General features: G+C 39.5%; 1 protein-coding gene across 2 annotated transcripts in view; it reads right to left on the reverse strand.

Annotated features, from left to right (window-relative positions):
* Positions 1-425: 425 nt before the first annotated feature.
* Positions 426-17,880, reverse strand: part of LOC114297465 (GDP-mannose transporter GONST3) — a 54,655-nt gene continuing 37,200 nt past the window's right edge. The window contains exons 1-2 of one of the 2 annotated variants that reach the window (XM_028241901.2): positions 8,384-8,596; positions 426-1,893 (exon numbers count right to left, since the gene is read on the reverse strand). In XM_028241901.2, coding sequence (XP_028097702.2) covers positions 751-1,893 — 1,143 coding nt within the window. In that variant the 5' untranslated portion in view covers positions 8,384-8,596 and the 3' untranslated portion in view covers positions 426-750. Of the gene's footprint in view, positions 1,894-8,383; positions 8,597-17,880 lie in introns of those variants that run through there. The other variant, XM_082882459.1, reaches the window with a different exon arrangement.

Raw genomic sequence — 17,880 nt, forward strand, 5'->3', positions numbered from 1 at the left:
ATTTCTATTATGACTCTCTCACCGTTTTCTTCTCCTCCTCCTACTAGTTACTGGGATGATGATCTCTACGGTGATTATGATAGCATAGAAGAATCTGTTATATTCAGAGAAGACATGCCAGACTATACCCAGATGATGGAGGCTAAGGCAACTGCTAAGGAGACAAAGCTGAAGGGATGTGGTGGATGGGGCATATTCACAGACTGTTTTGAGCTCTTCAAACTTATATTCTGTGCCGAGCAGTAGAGACTAGTTCTGGGGTGTGTGATATCAATAGTTTTGGTTTTTTCTTCTAAAACAATTTGATAACTTTGTGATTCTTGTTTAGTTTATAGTTTGAATTAACATTGTCTAATTCTTTCAAAAAGTAATCAATTAACATGGTCTAACAATGAATAGATATAGAAGGATTTGAGTGCTTATTATGAGTGAATTTCACAGGGTTTTCCAATTTACTATGAAATAAGTTATAATTTTACAAGGATCCTAATGAAGTAGGAAGGAAAGTTTAACAAAATGCCTAATACATAAAACGTGTAAGATCAACAAATAATGTACAAATCAGTAAAAATGGAACAAATTTAATCCCCTACTTGTAGCTGAGGCACTTGGTTTACATCCAACTCAGCGAAGAAGGTATTACCAGTGCGACTCTTTTAAGCTCTAAAAAATGCTTTTGTGAAAACAAACACAATAAAAAATACCAAATTTCGCCCAAACATAGTTCGACAACTACAATAAATGTACCTCTTATTTACCCTGTCCTGAGTCAGTGACTTGCTTCACGTCATCATTAGTTTCCTCAATACTCTGCATTTCGAGTAGCTTCTGTTGTTCCCGTTCAATCTCTTGCGATATTACCTCTTTCACGGCCTTAGACTTGTTGCTTGTAGACTGTTGGTACATAATCCCACCCATCATACAAATTAAAAGCCCGATAGTACCAACAAACGACGAATGCTTGTCCCAAACAACCAGATTGATCACAACTGTCAAAAGCTTGTTCACTATGCCAAGAACAGTAAACCCCGTTGCAGAAATCGCCCTCCGACATGAAAACCCGAAGAAAGAAATTGCTAAACCAAACAAACATGACAACCCAACTGGCAAAACCACCACGAAAGAATACCAATCAGATTCATCAGAAATTTCATGCTTTATCTTCTTCAACTCTCCCATGATAAGCAGCTCTAGTGGAAACAGTAGCAGAGCCTCGAGATTATTGTACAGTACAAGACCCCATGTGTTTAACCCAATTGTCATAACCACATGCTTAATGTAAACAAAATCTATGGACATGCTCACCAGGTAAGCCAAGGCCCAGCTATAAGCCATGAGTGTGAACTGGTAATCTGTTGTGACATAAAGCACACTACCACCAAAGATGGTGGCAAGTGAGATCCATGTTCTGGTCGCTGGCCATGGTTGGTGCAAGTAGAGTGTCTCTCCTATTGCAACAAAGATAGGGACTGCTGAACGGAAAACAATAAAGGTGTCGACGTTGGCATGCAAGAGGAGCTCACTGTTGGTGAAAAGAGAGAGGTAGAATATAAACGCTGCTGGTAAGAACCGCCACATTGTGAGGAGGTCTAAAGAATCGTGTTCTATGAGCTTGAGCCTCCCACAAATGAGAACACCAAATGCGCTTGTGAAGTATTGTAAAGCAGTCAGTGCACCAGGATATGGAAACTTCATCACAGCCCATTTGTTAATTATGGAGAGTAACGATGCTGAAAGGCAGTATCCGGCAGCTATGCCATAGACTGATGCGTGGTGGAGTAAGCCACTGTACCAAGGGACTTGAGGTTCACTGGCATGGAAAGGAGCATCTGTACCCACATCTGAAACTTTCTGGGCTACACCATCTTTCGGATTTTCCACATCTTTGGACATCTAAAAGAGAACCAACAATTTTAGTAGCAAAAACATAAAAAAATGTAGACATATTTAACATTTTAAGGGATGAAATGATTAAAGACTAAGCTTCACTTGTGTGAGAATTCATGTCAAAACAAATGGCCAAATTTGACTGTTCCAACTAATAAATCATTGACAGCCCATAAATGAACCTTATTTTTCACAAGTAACACTGTAACAGCCCATAAATGAACCATACACCAGAATGAAGGGGAATTTTCTTTCCCATCCCCTCTTCCAGTATAATTTTGATGGAAAGCGCCAATGATAGCAAAGGGCTGTCATTAATTTTGGGGCAAATTATACTAACAATCCCCTGTAATTTGAGACTTGTGCCATTTTGGTCCCTCACCTTTCATGATACATTTAACCCCGAATTTTGAATCTCGTTCCAAATAAAAACAATTGAGACACCGTTGCACCATTTCAAGGGCAAATTCGTCTATTTGATAAAATATAAACTAGTTTGACAAAAAATAAATGTCAAAAAATTATTTTAAAATTTTTAAAAATTATTTCTACCCATCAAAGATAAAATTATATACAAATGTTTTACATTTTTATTTTTTTTTAAATCTTTTTTACCAAATTAATTTTTAGTATGTGTTTGGAAGATGATCATATAATTGGTGGTTGTTTTTGTTAATATTTTTGGATGGTTATCATGTAATAGATGGTTTATTTGTTAACAGATATTTTTAAATGATTATCATATAATGGATAGTTATTAGGCTTTTAATGTATAATCGATATATTTAACATATGAAATGCTTTTAGTTTTGGATATTTTGATTTAATAGATTGGTTAATAATGACATCAAAATTGTTGCTATGTTTGACTTTTGAAAAAATAGAAACTAATTTAACGAAAATAAATATAAAAAAAAATTATTTAAAAAAATCATTTCTATCATCCTAAAAGATAAAATTATATAAAAATGATGTGTTTTTAATTTCTTTTTCACCAATTTAATTTAGTTTCTTAGAAAAAATTTCTAAATGCAGATTCTGAAAATCAAACTAAATAGAATTTCATAATTAAGAAAGTTCTAATATCATTCATTTAAAAAAAAAAAAAGGCCGTTACCTTTCAAACGACATACAAGTACTCATCACAAAATAAGTTGTATAATGATTTAACCCTTGAAATGGACCGTTTGCAAAGGAAACATCTTTAATTGTCCTTATTTGGAACAAGATTCAAAATTAATGGCCAAATGTATTTGTTAAAATTCAAGTATTATTGATCGATATATTTCTTGATATTTTCTATTACAAATCAGAGTGGCTCATTATATAGGAGAGGGTTTGGGTAGTAGGTGAGGAGTAGGTGAGGGTAAATTGGTGGTAGGTGTAGTAGGTGTGGTAGTAGGTGGTGGTAGGTGTAGGTAAATTCTAACAGCCCCCGCAAACTCAAGGAGGATAGAAACTAACCAACTTGAGTTTGGAGAGAGGAACAAAACAAGAAAATACATAAAAATAAAAAAAGGATAGGAGACACTGTATGGTCGTGTCAGACCATTGGTGAAGACACTGGATGGTGGTGTCATAACGTTGTAGAGGACACTGTATGGTGGTGTCATAACGGTGTAGAGGACACTGGATGGCGGTGTCAGACCGACGTAGAAGACAGTTTATGGGGTCATGTCGGACCGTTGTAGCAGACACTGTTGTGACAGTTGTTGTGACAGTTTACAGAGTCTTACTGGACCCTTGTAGAAACTAACCGGAATCAATGTCGGGACAGTTTACAGAGTCTTGTCGGACCTTTGTAGAAACTAACCGGAATCAATGTCGGGACAGTTTACAGAGTCTTGTTGGACCCATAAAGGAGCTAACCGGAATCAATGTCGGGACAGTTTACAGAGTCTGGTCGGACCCTTGAAGGAGCTAACCGGAATCAATGTCGGGACAGTTTATAGGGTCATGTCGGACCGTTGAAAAAGTTGCACCCTCAAAAGGTGTGCCTAATTTTGTCAAAAGGCGTGCCATCAAAAGGCGTGCCCAATTCATCAAAAGGCGTGCCATCAAAAGGCGTGTCCACTTTATCAAAAGATGTGCCATGAAAAGGCGTGCCAGTTTGTCGGGCGTCAAGAGGCGCGCGATGCGCGTGGCTGCCTTGGCTATATAACCAAGACGAAGGCAGAGGCTGAGGCAGAGAAAAACTGAGAGAAACCTCTGAAAAATCCTTCGTGTGGCTGAGAGAGTTCTGAGAGAAAAACGCTGTAATATTCTGGAACACTCTGTTGCCCAGAAAATGGCGTCATCGTCTTCCCGCGGGTTGCTCACCCTCTTTCCCGACCTCAACGAGTCAACAAGAGAGAGACCTGGTGCGGTGGCACTGGAAACTCAACCAAGCGCCCCGGAGTTTACTCCGTTGAACTTTCCGATGCGGTCGGTGGAGCAAAGAATGGCAGTGCAGTCGGATGTGGAGGCCAATCAGTATACTCTGAAGGCATGTGTGGAAAGCATGACGGCGGTCACAAACTTGTCGAACCGGCTGCAGAGTAGGACAAATGAGGTGCAGCATTTAAACTCCTAGCTGGCTCTGCTCCAACGCATGTATAAGGATGCGCGAGCAGAGATAAGTGTGCTTAAGGCGGAAAACAAGGAACTGAAGCGGAAGGCCACCGTGATGTTCCGTTTTGGAGGGCCGCCATATGCTGCAGTGGAGGAGTATGGTGGAGTGATCGTGCCCAGTGGAGCGGGAAACACGGAGGCAACACCGTCAAGGGCCGCTCAGGACGGAGGCAAGAAGAAGAGACCGGCGGCAGAGTAGAGAAAAATACCACTGTTCCGATGGGTGTTGGTTTTTGTTTTTTTTTTTTTTTTTGGTGTAAAATGGTGATCGGGATGAGCCCCGATATAAATAAAATGAGTTTGGTGTGCAGTTCGTCTGCTGCCTTCGTCTTTTTCTTTCTCTTTCTTTTTTTTTTTTTTTGTTTTTTTTTTTGTGTAAAAAAAAAAAAATAAAAAATAAAATAAAAAATAAAATAAAATAAAATAAAATAAAATAAAATAAAATAAAATAAAAATATGAATGTTTCAAAATAAAGTTGGGGGTAGTGCACGTAGAATATATATTTGATATGTATAATATGAAGTCATGAGTGGTTTTGAGGTAAACTGTGGGCTGGTTTTGAAGGTTGGTATATATATATATATAATATATATGAAACTTCGAAGAGAGAGAGAGAGGGAATATAGAATTAAAGTGGGTGATGGAAACAATGATGGTGGGGGACAAAAAGAGAGAGAGAGGGAATATACCAGAGAGAGAGAGAGAGAGGGATAGTGGGTCTGTGTGTGAGTCCGTCCCTCCCCCATGCGCACATGCGCACCACCTTGAAAAACAGCAGAATCAAGACCAGCATGGTTGATGATTTCGGACTCACTCATCTTAAGAGCTTGAGGCATCCAGTTGAGGAAGGTAATGTAAGTCCAGCAATTGAGATTAACAAACTTTCCCACAAAGTTCCGGTGCTTGGGACTGGTTCTGCCCCCACTAATGTACAACTTGGGAAAGTAAACTCTGTCATTGATGGGTTGAATCCGAAGAAGAGCAAAGGCCAACAAGAAGGCAAAAGTACCGAGTATGTTGATGAATGCAGAGACCCCAATATCCTCAAGAGTCGCCATAGACAAACAAAGCAGAGAAGAGATCGTTGCCGACGAGGAGGTAGCAGATAAAGAGAGCTCTCTACCCAGTCATCGGCTAAGGATTGGTTAGTGGAGATGTTGGGGAGGAGCTGGTTAGGGACCATGATTGAGACCTGGAGATCGGCGGTGGTCTCCGGCGACTGAACAGTAGGTTGAAGAAAGGAAATTTCAAGGTATGTGTAGAAAATTCGAGCGGACTAGGTTGAGGTCCGGCGGGCGGCTAAGGTGAGGTTGCCGCCCGCCGGGAAGCGAAAATATTAGGTTCTAAACCTGCTCTGATACCATGTTAAAATTCAAGTATTATTGATCGATATATTTCTTGATATTTTCTATTACAAATCAGAGTGGCTCATTATATAGGAGAGGGTTTGGGTAGTAGGTGAGGAGTAGGTGAGGGTAAATTGGTGGTAGGTGTAGTAGGTGTGGTAGTAGGTGGTGGTAGGTGTAGGTAAATTCTAACAGTATTACAATTAAAAGGTCAGTAACTAAAATGATACAAGCCCCAAATACAGGAACTGTTAGTGTAAAAAAGTGTAGTAAAATGTGTAAACAGTGCATAAAACTATACAAAAATGTGTTGGAATGTGCTAAAATTGTATTGAGATTTTAAATTTGTGTTTCTTAATGACAGAAAACTTAGCATGATCCAATTTTGAAATCGTCTTGAATGATATGATGAGAATCGTCTACAAGAAATGCTAAGAAGGAAGCAAGTGAAAAACAAGGGTCAATTCTCTTACTAGCCCAAGGGCAGTTCGAGACTTTAATAGAGACCACAGTCCGTAATGAGAATGGTTCTCTTTGTGTAGTATTACAAAGAGTGAAAGCAGAATGAAACAGAACCAAATAACACAGAACAATGCAACAAGAAATAATAACAATCCTTGCGACTATATTCTATATCCACACACAATTATATTTCAAAGTCCATTATCACCTTTAACCTAGACATTTTAAAAATATGTAATGAAAGTTAGCAGCTTCACGAATCAGCCCTTACTTTCGGTAAGTGGAGGGTGAATCTCCACTTCATTATCTTAAACCAGTCCAGAATAGATCAGACAGTACACAGAAGCTCCACACGCTGTCTGTTTCTCAAAATTTCCCTAATTTTCTTCCTCTTTAGATAAAAAACCTAGTTGGGTTTTAATTAATTTGGAATTAACTATCAGCAAGAACATAGCAGTCATACAGATAATCAGTTATGTTTTGTTTCCTTGTCATTGTCTTTCTTTATATGCCCATAAAATACATTAATAAATTAAATATGAAAGTGAAATATTTTTCTGCCCAAGGCGTCAAACATTTCATTACTTAAAAGGAAGCTTGTCTTCATTGAAAGTGTTGTCGAACTTCACACTTGAGTCTTAGCTTATGTTTTGTTTTGGTTTTAAACTTGACATTGCCCATGAAATATAGTTACAAAAAATTCTTCTTTTATATATTTAAATCATTTACTAAACCATGTTTACAATCAACTCAAGACAAGCTCTTGATATACGCCATCCTCACATGCTTATATGCAAATGGCATACAAGGCACACGTATCAAACTGTGATGCACAAGCCTTTGGGGAGTGTCACTTAAAAATCAAAGTCTTGATGCATGCAAGCCTCAATAAAGCCTTTTAAAACTTTGATCATGCCAAACTAAGAAGAATATTTAGAACTTGACTCATAAACAAATAACTGACATTGCTCCACTTATCAGATCAAGACAGATTGGCCAATTCTTGCTTTGCTCAAGTCCACAAAATGATATTCGCCTACAATCCTCGTGTATCAGTTAAATTTGAGTGTTTTGCCCCCCATGAAACCTCCAAGAATTACACCCCACAGTGGAGTTCCCATGTTCAACCCCGAGCCACAAGACCATCAGTGTGGGTTAAAAGTAATCTATTATATTATATAAACTACATAACTCAATTTGGTGTGAAACTTTGGCATGCAATTTTGATTCTCAAAAAAATACACACATCAACACTATTTTTTCCTGGGCAAATTATGTTGGTAGTTCCTACATTTTATTCTTCATGCCATTTTAGTTAATACATTTCAATTGGCTCAATTTTGACTCTTGATTTTAAATTTTGTGTCAGTTTAATCCAATTGATAATGTCATTAGTATTTTTGACGAAAAATTATCCCTGAATTGGTTGAGGTGATCGCTGAATTGATTGAGTAAGTTTATAATTTTATACTTAAAAATATGATACATTCGACTTATGTGCGTATTTTTCATAAAATGAGATGCAATTAATTTGATCAAATTGAGACAAAATCATAAATCCAGGATAATTGAGCTAATTGAAATTATAGGGACTAAAATGGCACAAAGACCAAACTACATAACTAAAATGATACAAGAAATAAAGTAGAGGGACTCCGGTCATAATTTATCTTTTTTAAAAATATTTATTTTAGCCTAACAATAATTGTAAGTTAAAGAGTAAAAAGTAACATCAATTGCTGTCCATTAAACAAGCACAGACTCTCTTCTCTTTCTGATATTACCCACTCATGAGTAATTCCCATTTGACAGCATAATAAGTGCTAAAGTATTTTCAATTTATCCGCCAACTCCCCAAATTCGATCAATTTTGGATGCATTTCCTATATTTTGGTTGAAACCCAGCAAACAAACAACATAAGGAATCAAAATAGTGAATTAATAGGGCATTCATAATGGACAAACAAACCATCAAAAACCCAACCCCAGATTAGGATCAAAATTGAAAAAAACAAGAAATCAAAAGCACAAGTCAGATCCGCACATACAAGGAGAGAGAGAGAGAGAGAGAGATTGCCTTTGGTGGGTAGTGGTGTGGGCGCAGTAACTCCGGCGTGGCAGTGGATGTCGGTGTCTCCGGTAAAATCCAAAATGCAGATTGAAGGTTTAAGGTCAGGGTCGGGTTACCATGTTGCGCTTTCCAACATCCAAGTTTTGCAATTTCTTTCTACACTTGAATTGTAACCAGTTGTGCAGGTGATTCTGTGTGTGTGTGTAGACGATATAGATCCCATAATTTCAGATTTTTTTTTTTTTAAATATTTGATTATTTTAGCTTATGACAAATAGTATGGTTACCCGTTGACTCTTTTCACCAAGGATCCTCTAGAGTGAAATTTTCTTAAAGTTTTCTAAAGTGCTACATTGTGTGGTTGAGATTTATTAGTAAGTCACATCAAAAAAATTGATGTGACTTGTCAGTAATTCTCAACCATACAATGTAGCACTCTAGAAAACTTTAAGAAAAAATCAGTCTAGAGGATCCTTGCTCGACTCTTTTAGCCAGAGTTTTTTTATTTTTATTTCTTAAACTTGTTGCCAAATGCCTTTTCTAAGAGTTGCCACCGACATGTTTCAATTTGTAATATTGTATCATATTTAGGCCGGGTCGATAGAAAAGTGGAGTTTGGTTAATTTTATAGTTTTAAAAAAAGAAATTTAGTTAAAACTCCTTATAAGGAACAATTCAAAATGTTTTACTTTTTAAGGCGTTGTTTGGGGTACACTATATAATCTATCTTTTTATTTTTTTATATTTTTTTCATCATATCACTTTTCTACTTTTCTGCACATCTGTTAGCTATATATTTTGTAAAAACCAGTTACAGTCTGACACGTGGCAGAATAAGGGTATTATTGGAAAATAATTTAAGTCTCCAATCCTGATCGTACACGTGGTGATGATAATTGGTTCTCACATGGTCTGAGCAACATTAGATCAGTAAAGAAATGCAAGGTGACGTGGCTTCAACGGTTACTCATATTCAAATTCAAATACAGGAGGGAAGCCTAACTGCAAATGGTGGCATAATGGAGCTACTTCTAAGGCAACATGATCAGCGATCATGGAGGGGCAGTTCGACGGTTCGAAGAGCAGTTCGAAGGTCATCTTTGACAAGTATAAATAGCAGAGAGACCCCCAGGAAAAGGGAGGGAACTCAGATCATGCACACCAGTCTTTATTTCATATTTTTACTTTCCAGTTTTACATTCCTGTACTTTCAATACCTGCACTTTACATATCTGCACTGCACTTCAATTCATAGGAGTAGTCTCAAGTAGATTCAAGTGGACTGTTGCTGTAAACCTCTTCGAGGCTGAGTTTGGACTATTGTAAGTTTTTCTTTTTTATGAAATACTTCCATTGTTCTTCATATTAATTGTTATTTCTCTTAATTTCTCCTAAGTCGAGCCACCAGTAAAAGTCCTCTTCATTGAGGCTGAAAGAACTAAAACACAATTGTCTGGTAATTGGTTGGCAATCACAATTTCTGTAAGGACTGATTGATCCTTGCTGGCACGCTCACATTCACAAAAATACCCTTCGAAAAGCCAAAAAGCCAACATATATTTTTGGCACGCCCAGTGGGACCATTAAAACATGGCTAGACGAAGACGACAAGGAGAAAATGAACGCTTGGAGGAAGGCGTAGAAGGAGAGGTAGAAATACCTAATCCAGAGGATAATGTGGTAACACATCCTGTGGAAACTCCCATGTTATCAGAACCTTTGGTCGAACAGACCAGTACTTCTGGACAAGAACCATATGCTCGTAGTATTGGACGAAACCAAGGAATTGGGCCATCCACAATTTCATCTACTCAGCCAACAAATCCATGGGATGGCTTAGTAGATGCTATGGGACAACAACTAATGAACATGATGGAAAAATGGGCAACATCCTTCTTGGATCGAATGAATAATCACCAACTAACAAACATAAGACACACGGAGGAGGTTTTAAATGTCCCTCAGCAAAGATTGGCTAGAGATAAACAGCCTATGCAAGTTAATGGACATTCTAATGGTCAAACTAGTACCCAAAACTTGGAAAGACCATCACCTCAGTCTTGGTATGAACCTGTTTCGAGGCCTACAGTGAGCCAAAGTGCCTCAGTACTCAACAATGAGGCCACACAAATTGGTGGACCTGGCCAAATACAAGAAACTGGCATAAGAACGGTTACAAATCCCATGTTCGAAGCCATACCTGGTACTAGGGGGTATAATAATCCTTTATTCGAATTCATACCCGGGGGGTTGGAAGGTTTTCCCACAAATGGAAGGGATACAACATCTGTTCCAACACCTTTTGCAGGTCCTTTCACAGGACAGGCTCAAAGGGGTTACCCACACCCCCAACAGCAACCTGCACCGCAGGGGCACCCAGTCCCAAATATGCAACCTTATGGACCAAGAGGACAACAGGCACAAGTTTGCCCACCAAACCCTGTGTTTGTCCCTCCAGTAGTGGTTCAACAAGCACAAAATTTGGTTCCTAGAGACCAGATTGCTGATATTGTTAGGGAGATATGTGGACCAATGGCTCGGGGGGTCCAGACTCCTATATACAGAAAACCATACCCAGAATGGATAGATAGGGTACATGAATACCCAAGAGGATTCAGAATACCAGATTTTACTCTATTTTATGGAACTGGAAATCAGTCAACTGTAGAGCATATTGCTAGATTTGCTGCTCAATGCGGTGAATTCACTAATCATGATTATATGAAACTGAGATTATTTCCAAATTCTCTGACTGGAGGAGCATTCGTATGGTACATCAACCTTACACCTGGGTCCATTCAAAATTGGCAACAGATGGAAGAGGCATTCCATGCCCAATTCTTCCAATCGGAGCCAGAAGTTTCCATGGCAGACTTGGCTAGATTGAGTCAAAGGCCTGAGGAAAAGGCTACTCAGTTTATTGCCAGATTTAAAAGGGCTCGAAATAAATGTAGAGTCATTCTCCCAGAGCCAGAGTTTGTAAGATTGGCTCAAAACGGTTTAGAGTTCAGGCTTCGAAAGAAGTTTGATTCAACTGAGTTCAGGGATTTGGTCGAATTAACCTATAAGGTGTCTAGATATGAAGCATTATTAGAAGAAGAACAAGATCGAAATAATGCCTCGTATAAGACATATTATAGAGATCCCAATTATGAAATCGATGCAGCAGAGATTGTGGGCAAAGAACCTGTAATTTGTGAAGCATTGATTCATAAAGACACCACCATCGACCAGCAGTTTAAAAAGAAAGATTTCCACAGAAAGTATTCTTTCGATCTGGCAAAAGCAGATGACATTTTTGACCATCTGCTTGCAGCCAATTTCCTTAAGTTACCAAAGGGAGTAAAATTGCCATCTCCAGATGAACTTAAAGGAAAAATATATTGTAAATGGCATAACTCTTGGTCTCACTCGACTAAAAACTGCATTGTTTTTCGAGACAGGATCCAGGAGCAGATTCGGAAAGGAAGTCTGAAATTCCCAACCAAAACAGAAAAGATCATGGGGATTGATAGTAACCCGTTTCCAAAAGTTGGAGAAGGCACAGTTAATGTGGTTGTACCAAACTTCCAGAATCTATATCTGCAGGAGTTGGAAGAGGTCAACGTGCAAATGCATACTGTCAACCAGACAACTGCTAAGAAGGAGACTAGAAACCCACCAGCTATTGGACAAGGTTTCTCACATCAGAAGGAGCAATCTGACGAAGAAGCACTAGATGACAATTCCTTGGAAGCAGCTGTAATGTAGAGGATGTGTCCCAGGTGCAGACTGAGTCATAAATGGTTGAGGGGACTTCCAATTGATGGAAAGCAATACTACAGAGATGTTCAAAGACATTCTAAGCCAACCAATGCTTACAACAAAAGGCCGTATCCGGGTAGTGATAGGCAGCGACCATCAATGGTTGAACCTGCAGTGGACAGAATGCATGCTAAAGGCAAGAGGTCCTTGTATGAGTCTAGACCACCTAACTACTACAGAGTAGAAAGCAACCATTTTGAAAGAAGATTGGGGAAGAGTTCAGGTTACGGGATTAAAGCCAGGGATTGGCCTCCTAGACTAACCTCACGCAGAACTGAAAGTGGCCACTTTCATCAAAGGCCAGAAACAGACTCGAGACATGAAGTCAGGAACAAGCATCTACCTTCACAGCCAGTTTCGAAGGCGGTTTCGAAGGTAGAAAGAAACAGTTCCACATCTGGATCAGTAGGTTCGTGGATGCCTGGAGTCCCAGACTGGTTTGTAATGCAAAACAAACCTAGGGAAGTGCTTGCTTATGGAGATGTTGTAAACCAAGGCAGGATGATCAAGCCTCCTATGGTGGCTCCGAATAACTGGGTGCTGCTTAAACACCCAAAGACGAGGGAACCAGACATGGTCCCAGTCATCTCAAGATCACAGAGGAGAAAAATTCAGCGCAGGTACACCCAGTACCAGAAAGATCTGAAGGAAAGTGGAGAAAATTCTTCACCAGTCAAAACGGAAGGAAGGAAGAACCCAAAGTCAGACCATGCTCCAAAGCCGGTTCCACAGAGCAAAGTGGTTTGCAGCCGAGAACAATTGGCTAAGGTTCATGCCGAACTAACAGCCAGAGAGAAGGCTAGTTTAGCTGGATTGGAGAAGGCTCTGATGGAGAGTGATAGTGAGACAGAAGAAGAGATTGGCACAAGCCAAAAGAAAGAAATGATGGAAGAAGAGATGTTCGAAGCCTTCATGGCTGAACAAACGTTTCTGACTAAAGAGCCAGTTGAGAAAGATCCTTCGAAGGGATCAGTTAGCAATGAAATACCAGAATGCATCATGCAGGATGTTTCTGAGGAAGTCGATCAAAGTGACCAAGAGGGGAAACAAGTACAGCCAGCCATCCAGTTTGGCTCGTTTCCCCCAGTATCAGTGAACATGGTACACATACTACCACAGGAATTCCAAGCTGGAGATGAGAATCAAGAGGGGCAGGAAGCTGATCCAGTTCAGATCTCTAGTGAAGACTCACAAGCAAGTATGGTGCAAGATAATTTCGAAATGGTTCCCCGATGGAAGATGAATATGAGAGCGAGGAAGTGGTAAGCATCAACCTATCGTATCCATTCGAGTATCCCTCGAATTCCATGACACAACATGTTAAGCCTTTGTACATCAAGGCTTTCTTCGATGGGATACAACTGAATCGAGTCCTAATAGACAATGGGGCAGCAGTAAACTTGTTGCCAAAATCTTCTTTGAAGAAACTAGGGAAAAGGAATCCCAGGTTGATCCCAACCAGCACAACCATCGCTGGTTTTGCTGGAGATAAGCAAATGGCTCAGGGGATTCTACCCATTAATTTAAGTGTGGGAACCAGGGATTCCATGACAGCATTCTTCGTAATCGACAGTAATGCTAAATATAACGCTTTACTTGGAAGGGATTGGATCCACACTAACAAATGTGTGCCTTCTTCTCTGCATCAGAAAATCATGATGGCTTTAGGCAATGGAGAGACAGAGGAAATCGATGCAGATCCTCAACCCTTCATAGCCTGTGCAGACTTTGCAGAGGCTAAATTGTATATTGAGGGAGTGACACCGCTCAGTATACTGATGAAAGATGACGGTTCAGCCGAAGTGACGACTGATGAGGAAGTGACACACTTGAAGCACTTAATCCAAGAAAGTGCTGGTGAAGAGGTCGTTCTAAAGGATGACAATGATGCCTGGTTATAGGCAAAGAAGTGAAAAGCAAGAAGCCACATCCTTGGCTCTGATTAAATTCTCAACATTGGATGTAGAAGCTATAGTCCAGAGAGTACAGGAGCAAGAAAGGGAGGCCATGATACCCGGCTGCAAGCAGAAACAGCAACAGGTCAGAATTTTGACCCTTGAGAAATATTGTGCATTGGACATTGAGATAAAAGTCCAGGAGATACAGGAGGAGGATGCCTTATGGACAGATTTTGTCTATGAGGAGGAGGGCAAGGATGTTGAACTAAAGAACCTAGGAGCAGAACAAAGCAAGAAGGCTACTTCGAAGGTTGAAGAAATCAAGGAAGAAGATTTGGTAAGTCCTCAGGCACAAGACCCTTTAGAAGAAGTAAATCTAGGGGAAGGTTCTGTACAACAGCCCACTTATATAAGTGCTTGTTTGAATGCTCTGGACAGAAACCAGCTATTGGTTGTTCTGAAGAAATACAAAGATTGCTTTGCATGGTCTTATAATGAACTACCAGGATTGGATAGGTCATTAGTGGAACATAGGCTCCCCATGAAGCCTAATTTCAAGCCTTACAAGCAGAAACCAAGGAGGATGAGTCCAGAAGTAATTCAGAAGGTCAAGGAAGAGATCCTTAGACTCCTCAAGGCAGGTTTTATTAGAACAGCCAGGTATGTCGAGTGGCTATCTAATATTGTGCCTGTAGTCAAGAAGAATGGCAAAATGAGGGTATGTATTGATTTCAGAAACTTAAATCTGGCAACTCCCAAAGATGAGTACCCTATGCCTATAGTGGACTTGCTGGTAGACAGTTCAGCAGGTCACCAAGTCTTGTCAATGATGGATGGGCATTCCGGCTATAACCAAATCTGCATTGCAGAGGAAGATATCCACAAGACAGCATTCAGATGTCCTGGGAATATTGGCACCTTTGAATGGGTTAAAATGCCATTTGGTCTAAAGAATGCTGGAGCTACATATCAAAGAGCCATGAACACTATCTTTCATGACCTCATTGGAGGGTATTTAGAATGTTATATTGATGACATTGTGGTTAAATCCCAATCCATGGAAGAGCACCTGTTTCACTTAGAAGCAGCCTTTGAAAGAATGAGAAGGTTCAAATTAAAGCTCAACCCTCTTAAATGTGCCTTTGGCGTATCATCTGGAAACTTCTTGGGTTATGTGGTACACAAGAAAGGAATACAGATTGACCAGAACAAAGCCAAAGCCATCATTGCAGCTAGGCCTCCATCAAGTAAGAAAGAATTGCAGAAGTTCCTTGGACAGGTTAACTTTCTTCGAAGGTTTATTTCTAACACTGCAGGGAAAACTAAAGTATTTTCTTCCTTGTTAAGGCTGAAAGCTGAAGAAGAATTCGTGTGGTCAGCAGAGCATCAAATTGCTTTCGAAGGTATCAAAGCCTACTTGGCTAACCCTCCGGTGCTGATGCCACCAAAGGGGAACACGCCCTTGAAGTTGTACATAGCTGCAGCAGAGGATTCATTGGGAGCTTTCTTGGCCCAAGACAACGAAGAAGGCAAGGAGCAAGCTATTTATTACCTTAGTAGATTTTTAAATTCTTGTGAATGTAAATATTCAGCTGTTGAAAAGCTATGTCTTGCTTTGTATTTTGCTGCAATAAAATTAAGATATTATCTTTTGCCTACAACTGTCTTGGTAATTGCAACCACAGATTTGGTTAAACACATGTTATCTAGACCAATGTTGAGGGGAAGAATTGGCAAGTGGATACTTGCCTTATCAGAATTTCATCTAGAATATGTCCCTCAAAGGGCAGTAAAAGGGCAGGTTTTAGCCAATTTCTTGGCAGATCATCCATCTCAAACAGAGAACCAGGAGATAATGGAGCTTGGTATGGCTAATGTTGAGCCATGGCAGATGTGGTTTGATGGGTCGAAAGCCAATGGTTTAATTGGAATTGGTGTTGTAATAAGATCTCCACAAGGGGTAGAAACCACACATGGTTTCAGAGTAGATGAAGCCACTTGTTCTAATAATCAGGCTGAGTATGAAGCCTTAATAGTAGGATTAGAAATCCTTATTGGGCTACAAGTACATGCAGTTGACATATTTGGAGACTCTCAATTGGTGGTTAATCAAGTGAAAGGGATTTTCAAGTGCCAAAGCATAAGTATTTTGCCATATTATGTTGCTGCATTACATTTGCTTTCTCAGTTTCAAATAGCAAATGTAACCCATGTTCCATGATTCTTGAACATTAGAGCTAATGATGTGGCTCAAAAGGCTTCGAACTTCAAGAGAAAGGACAATTCTCAAAGGGACATAAGTCAGACAACATACCAGAAATTGATACAACCTTTGAATAAAAGGAATATGGTCTTGGAAGCCAACCATAATGACTTACAAGAACAAGATTGGAGGCATCCAATAATGCAATATTTAGCTGGTCCATCTTCGAAGGCCAGCAGGAAGGTCAAATTGCAGTCCATGCAATATATGATATATGGTAATGCTCTTTACAAAAGAGGGGGAGATGGCTTATTGCTGGAGTGTTTGGGCCCAAAAGAAGCATTAACAGCCATGGCTGAAGTTCATGAAGGCATCTGTGGCGCTCATTAGCCTGGTGTAAAGATGAGATGGTTGCTTCGAAGGCATTCCTATTATTGGCCAACCATTCTTAAGGACTGCATCGAATATGCAAGAGGTTGCCAGGCATGCCAAAAACATGGCGCAATAAGGCATGTGCCCATAACTGACTTACATGCAGTAGTGAAGCCTTGACCATTCAGAGGATGGGCCATGGATATGATTGGCAAAATACACCCACCTTCTTCGAAACATCATTGTTTCATTTTGGTGGCCACTGATTACTTCACTAAGTGGGTTGAAGCCAAGCCATATAAGGCTGTAGATCAAACAGAGGTCATTGGATTCATTAAAGACTTGATCCATAGATTTGGCATCCCACAAACCATAACTATAGACAATGGGACTATGTTTGATGGGAAGATGGTGAGATCTTTTGTGGCAGAATTTGGAATTAGTCTTGTTAATTCCACACCTTATTATGCACAAGCCAATGGTCAAGCTGAATCATCCAATAAATCCTTAAAAAAAGGTATACAAAAGGTTGTGGAAGATAATCCTAGGGATTGGCACAACCTTCTGTTGGATGTTTTGTGGGCTTACAGAACTTCTCCAAGATCAAGCACAGGAATTACTCCTTATGCCTTAGTATATGGGCATGATGCAGTGTTACCTGTGGAAATTAATATTAAATCTTTGAGGGTAAAATGCCAAGATCAGTTAGATCCCGAGCAATACCATCAAAGCATGTGCCTGGAGTTAGAAGGCATAGATGAAGCCAGAATCCTGGCTTTGAATAGCATTCTTTTACAAAAGAAGAAAGCAGCCAAGAATTACAACAAGAAAGTTAAACACATTGGCTTTGATGAAGGTGATTTGGTATGGAAAACAATACTCCCAATAGGAATTAAAAGCCATAAGTTTGGAAAATGGTCACCTAACTGGGAAGGGTCATATCAAATTCATAGAGTTTTGCCTTTTGGAGCATATCATTTAAGAAATTTAAATGGTTATGTACATCCCAAAAAGATTAATGGCAGGTATCTGAAACCTTATTTTCCAACCATTTGGGAAACACAAGGAATAGGATAATACAAAAACACAAGGCTATTCGAATGATGCACAAGATTTGTTCTTTTATAAAGAATTAAATACGTTGTGCCACAGATTGGCCCAGAAATCATTACAATGTCTTAATTGTTTTTGTACAGTAGACTTTCTATTGCTAAGTAACGGAAATA

This window comes from Camellia sinensis, chromosome 8, assembly GCF_055761805.1.
Source record: "Camellia sinensis isolate YWXY chromosome 8, ASM5576180v1, whole genome shotgun sequence".
Classification (NCBI taxonomy): Eukaryota; Viridiplantae; Streptophyta; class Magnoliopsida; order Ericales; family Theaceae; genus Camellia; species Camellia sinensis.